The 5,191-nt window shown below is 59.3% G+C and overlaps 2 protein-coding genes across 2 annotated transcripts; one reads left to right on the top strand and one right to left on the bottom strand.

Moving 5' to 3' along the window:
• Positions 1-226: 226 nt before the first annotated feature.
• MNEG_10495 (hypothetical protein) lies at positions 227-388 on the bottom strand (the record flags this gene model as incomplete). Its single annotated transcript, XM_014041034.1, has 1 exon — positions 227-388. A coding segment is annotated over one exon (162 nt), but the record flags the coding sequence as incomplete, so codon positions are not given.
• A 3,044-nt stretch (positions 389-3,432) lies between these two features.
• MNEG_10494 (hypothetical protein) lies at positions 3,433-4,604 on the top strand (the record flags this gene model as incomplete). Its single annotated transcript, XM_014041033.1, has 4 exons — positions 3,433-3,463; positions 3,817-3,882; positions 4,047-4,246; positions 4,446-4,604. The coding sequence occupies 4 exons, from the start codon at positions 3,433-3,435 to the stop codon at positions 4,602-4,604; spliced, it is 456 nt and encodes a 151-aa protein (XP_013896487.1).
• Positions 4,605-5,191: the final 587 nt, after the last annotated feature.

Raw genomic sequence — 5,191 nt, 5'->3', positions numbered from 1 at the left:
TCGCTGGCGCCAGGCGCTGTGTGCAGCGGCTGGGGCGGGGCGTTGCTCAGCTCGACACATGTGTTCTGCGGCAAGTTGGGTTGAGCCCCGCATGTGGGCACCATCTGCATGCTGTGGCCGCCGATGAGGAGTGACCGGGGCCCGCAGCAAGTACATGCGTGCTTGAGCCTCGCGGCTCACGCGTGCGAGAGCCGCGCACCCAGAGCTCGCAACATGAGCGCCACACGCCCTCAGCCTCGGCCTGCTGCAGCTGCGGATGTGCCGCGGCAAGCGTCGCCACGCTGGCTCGCAGCGCGTGGATCGCGATTTCAGGCGGCGCGCCCGCATGGGGCCCGGGCTGGCATATGGTGCCAATTGCCGCATGCAGAGGCGCAAGGATCTTCTCCATGAGGGTCTGGTCGACAAATTTCGCGCGCAGATCAGTCAGATCGGATGACACGCGAATCAATGTCGATTACCAGTATGCTCAGAACTTCAGAACAAATCGAGTTGCGATGATACCGTTGTCAATAAGGCACCGTACCTGATGTGCGCGGTCGTGGTCGAGCTGTTCGCAATTCACTCGCAGCCGCAACGGTTGTGTGACAGGGTTGGTGCGCCGGCTGCATCAGGCTCCAGTCAAGCCAATGAACAGCACACGCAGTTGACCATGATCCTCACCCCACTCGCTTTGGGCAGTCTGCTGCTTCTCGCACACTAGCCACTACTGCACGACCCAGGAGAGACATTGACTACGTACGCCTCCAAGGTAGTTGAGGTATTACGTTTGTTTGTTTGCAAAGAAGTTAGGAACAAGCACGCATAACATTGAAATCATGGTTGCACACCTCGCCTCTGCGCACCTCACCAAGAGGGGGGATTGCAGCATTGCAAAGCGCACTCTGGATCAATTCAGGGAGGCCCTATGAAGCCAATCGGATGGCCGATTTCACCATTGTCGAAGGCACATAGGTGCCTGGGATGCAAGAGCCCGGATGAGGATTAGGATTGTTACAGTGTCCCGCGGTCGCCCGCTCCTGGAGCCATCCAGGCTCGCTCATGCCAGGGACCAAGTCGCGTCCCGCCCTTGTCCCCTCGAAATGAGGTTTACCAGAAGTGGCTCAGATGCATCCCAAATCCCAAAACCCTACAAACAACACCCCTAAGACCCTAAACCCTGCGAAGCATCTACATGCAATAATCCCTGTGGGAGGTCGCCCAAGTAAGGTCGCCCGCCCGCCTGCTCTTACTTGCCTCGTATGAAGGCCGGGGTGAGCTCGCCCCTGCCGCTAATTCTTGATTTATTCATGAATAGGTAGCGAGCAGGTACAACGTTACACACGCTTCTAAACAAACTTTGTGAATGGGGCCAGGTGAGTTGCGTGCGTGCAGATTGGAGACGGCCGTGCGTGTGTTGCGAGATGATGCGGTTGGCTGCTGGCCCAGCCTTAAAGTACTGCAAGGCAGTGAGCTTGCACGTTGAATTTATAGGGTGGACCCCTATTATGAGATGTCTGCTTTGCAGCAGGCGTGCTGCTGTTTTGTACCTGCTGAGGTAACAAGTATCTCCGGTTGACCAAGTCTACCCAATCGGCCCCGGCATATCGTATGCCCAGCATATCGTATGCCCAGTATCCAAATGCTTTACAGCCTGCATAGCAGGAATGGACCTCTCTTATCCTCACACCGCATCAGCTGCTTCATTGATCATGAAACACGCTGCCGTACTGGAGCCTCGAAAATAGAAATGCGAATACGCACTGAGTGCGACCAGCAATGTTGAAAGGCACACCGCCAACTTGATTTACGTGCGAATCAATAGGTTTGTAACATCAAACATTGAAAGATCCGCAGTGTTGCGGAGCGCAGTACGGGCGGCAGGTGGTGCTGCATTAGATCATCTCGGCCACCCTGAGGCTGCTGGGTGGCTCATCAATACCACATCACAACACGTCATTTGTTAGAATTGACTGTCAATATTACCATGGTAAGTGGGCAGCTGTCGTCGTCCATGGGCAAGGCTCCTGGGTGCCCTGTGATGAGCCTGCCACCACCTGCTTGCGGGCGTGCATGGGGCGGCCTCTTCCTCGACGATGCTATCCGCTCGCCGTCCCTGATTATTTGAACAGTAGTATTATTTGAGATCTCGGAAGTTGTGTCCCTGCGAGGTGGCAGCACCTCGCAGTTGACACCGTCCACCCCTGATGAAGGGGCTGATTTGCACTTTGCTTGGTGGATCCGCTGCGTGCTCGTGCTCAGCTTGCAGAGCCACTCGGTTTCAAGTTGCAACTATTTGAAGTTGCAACTAACAACCGTCTGGCCGAACGGCTCATGGAACCCATGCGCCCCCGTCTACTTGCACAGCAGGACCCCACCAGGTTCAAGTATGCCGTGGTGAAGGAGGAGGACCAAGGGCAAGAGCACGAGGAGCAGGCGGCCCTTCACGCCTGTCAAGCAATATGTGAGGTTCTTATTGTTGAACGCCCTACATGCTCCGAGTGTTTGTGTGTGTGTGTATGTGTGTGTGTGTGTGTGTGTGTGTGTGTGTGCACATGTGTGTGCGTGCGTGCGTGCGTGCGTGTGTGTGTGGGCGCACATGCGTGCGTGCTTGTGTGTGTGTGTGTGTGTGTGTGTGTGTGTGTGTGTGTGTGCGTGCGTGCGTGCGTGCGTGCGTGCGTGTGTGCGTGCGTGCATGCGCGTGCGTGCATGCGCGTGCGTGTGTGTGTGCGCGTGCATGCGCGTGCGTGTGTGTGTGTGTGTGTGTGCGCGCGCGCGCGTGTGTGTGTGTGTGTGTGTGTGTGTGTGTGTGTGTGTGTGTGTGTTTGTGACTTTGAATCCACACACCCGACACACCCATCCCAAGTGTCTTTGCCTCCCTCTTGGCACCCTTCGCCCTCCGATCACAGTCAAGAAGGCCATGGCTGACGGGGAGCTGGACGAGGCCGCCTCGTCGGGGCCGCGGCGGCCCCCACTGAGAAGGCCAAGAAGGGGGCCACGCTCATGGGTGGGAGGGGGTGATTTGGGTGCTGCGCTTAGTGCAGGGTTGGTATTTGGGGGGCCATCTGCTGGGGTAAGCGTGGCTAGCTGGTTTCTTGCAACGCCTGGCCCCAGCACGTGCCCCTCTACTAGGCTGCTGGTCGCGCGTCCGACTAGCAGGCGGCGGCTGCATGTGGGGCCGCCCACCGCCACCGATGCCATATGATACGACCCGCACGCCCACCGCCCCGCCCAAACACCAGGCGGCCAGGCGAAGGCGTCAGGCTCCGCCACGCCCGTGCAGAGGGGCGAGGTTGTGGTCGCGCGGAGGGACGAGCCACCCAAGAAGGCCAAGGGTGAGGGGGGGTGAATTGGGGATTCTGCAGCCCTGGGTGGGGGGTTTGTACAGGGGCATAGCTATGCCCGGGCTGCAGCCATGGGTTTGCATAAGGCATAAGGTACGCCTAGTCATAGGGCATGACCTATGCACTTGCCAGTGCAGCAGAGGGTGAGGAGTTTGCATTTGATGCTGTTCGAACGCCCAACGTCCCCAACAAACATTAGGCGACAAGGGCCAGGTGCGCAAGCGCCGGAGGAGGGTGCAGGAGAGCCCCCAGGCCTCGGAGGACGAGGAGGAGGAGGAGGGGCCCGAGGACTCTGGCGAGGAGAGCGACTGCGGCGAGGGCCTCGACTCCATGAGTGAGCATGCCCTTGATTCGTATGCATTGTGGGTTTGCAAGTTCGCGGCTCTTCTCCTTCAGGTGCTCGCGAGATGACAGCTCCGGTCATAGCTCATCTAGTCCATCACTCACAACCACCTGCCTGCCCCGCCCCGCCCAATCCCTCCGCCTTGCCCTGCAGGTTTGGGGGACAGGGTGGCGTCCTGGGCCTCCAGGGCCTCGACCGGCAAGTTCCTGCTGAAGAAGAGTGAGTCGTCGGGTGCAGCTGTGCAAGGGCAGAGCATACGGTACGTCAGCAGAATGTATGCCCCTTGTCAACTGCTTGGTGTGCAGCAATGCAAGGGCGGAGCATAACGTATTTTCATAATGTATGCCCTCTGCCAACTTTGTCCCCTCTCCCACCCCCCACAGAGACTCTCTGTGGGGGGTGGGAGGATCGTCGGACGATCCTGGGGAAGTGGCGCCGCGCGCGCTTCGACGCCAGCGGGGTCAAGAAGCTGCAGCTCAACCTGTCCAACTGCTTCTGGCCGGTGTGGGCCGCCTGCCGCACCCACGCCATGGGCATGGGCTGGGCCTATGACAACACCGAGTTCGCCAACATTCTGCTGCTGGTGAGCATACCTTATGCTCTGGGCAGTGCAGCACAGCGGGCTGGGGCACACCCTATGCCCTGGGCAATGCAACAGAGCGGGCTGGGGCATACGGCGCCCTGTGCTCTGGGCAGTGCAGCACAGGCAGCAGCAGCAGCTGCAGCAGCCCTCTCAAAGAGGGCTGCTGCATGACCGTCCTCACGCCACCCCGCCAACCCAGATGTACCACGAGACCTTTTGCAAGGACCTGCCCAGCCTGAGCGACCCCGCCATCAGGGCAGAGCTGAAGAAGGCGGGCTGCCTCGAGGCGGGCTTCATCCCGGGGGCGTTCCTCTTGAACCACCCGGGGTTCATCGACAAGAAGGGCAAGAAGGCGTAGACGATGGCGAGGTGCGCGGGCCATCACAACCGGTGTAGGGGAGGCCAAGAGGCAGAGCTTGCAGCAGCCCGTCTGCCCGGCATGACGTATGCCCTTTGTCTTGCTTGAGAGCAGCTGGCCGGTGCACTGCATCCATCCCCACCATCCCCGCCATCCCCAACCCTACTTGCCCCTTTGCCTCCCACACACCACCATCATCATCCCAACGCAGTGTTCCCCCAAGGCGCTCATGGGACGAGATGTGGAGGCTTTGGGAGCAGTTGAACGCCCCCGGGGGTGGCATCAAGTTGTGGCAGGCCCCAGATGGTAGTGCTTTGGACCCCCAGAACTTTGTTGGCATGGCTGATAGTAACACCAGTTGCTTGGCTCAAGTGGTTTGTGTGTTTGGGCCGAATGGGAAGAGGTCAAGACTGTTCAGGGATGCAGCCAACCCTGGCCAGATGGGGAGCTCAGCAACGTCTTTGACCAGCTTGGCAGGGTGTTGGTCACCAACAAGGCACAGTACCTCGTCACCCTGAACAACCAAACCTTGCAACAAGGCCTGCCAGCCCACCCCCACGAGCTGCTGGGCTACCAAGCCCACGGCA

This window comes from Monoraphidium neglectum (assembly GCF_000611645.1).
Source record: "Monoraphidium neglectum strain SAG 48.87 unplaced genomic scaffold scaffold02338, whole genome shotgun sequence".
NCBI lineage: Eukaryota > Viridiplantae > Chlorophyta > Chlorophyceae > Sphaeropleales > Selenastraceae > Monoraphidium > Monoraphidium neglectum.
This window is presented reverse-complemented; position numbering and strand designations above follow the sequence as displayed.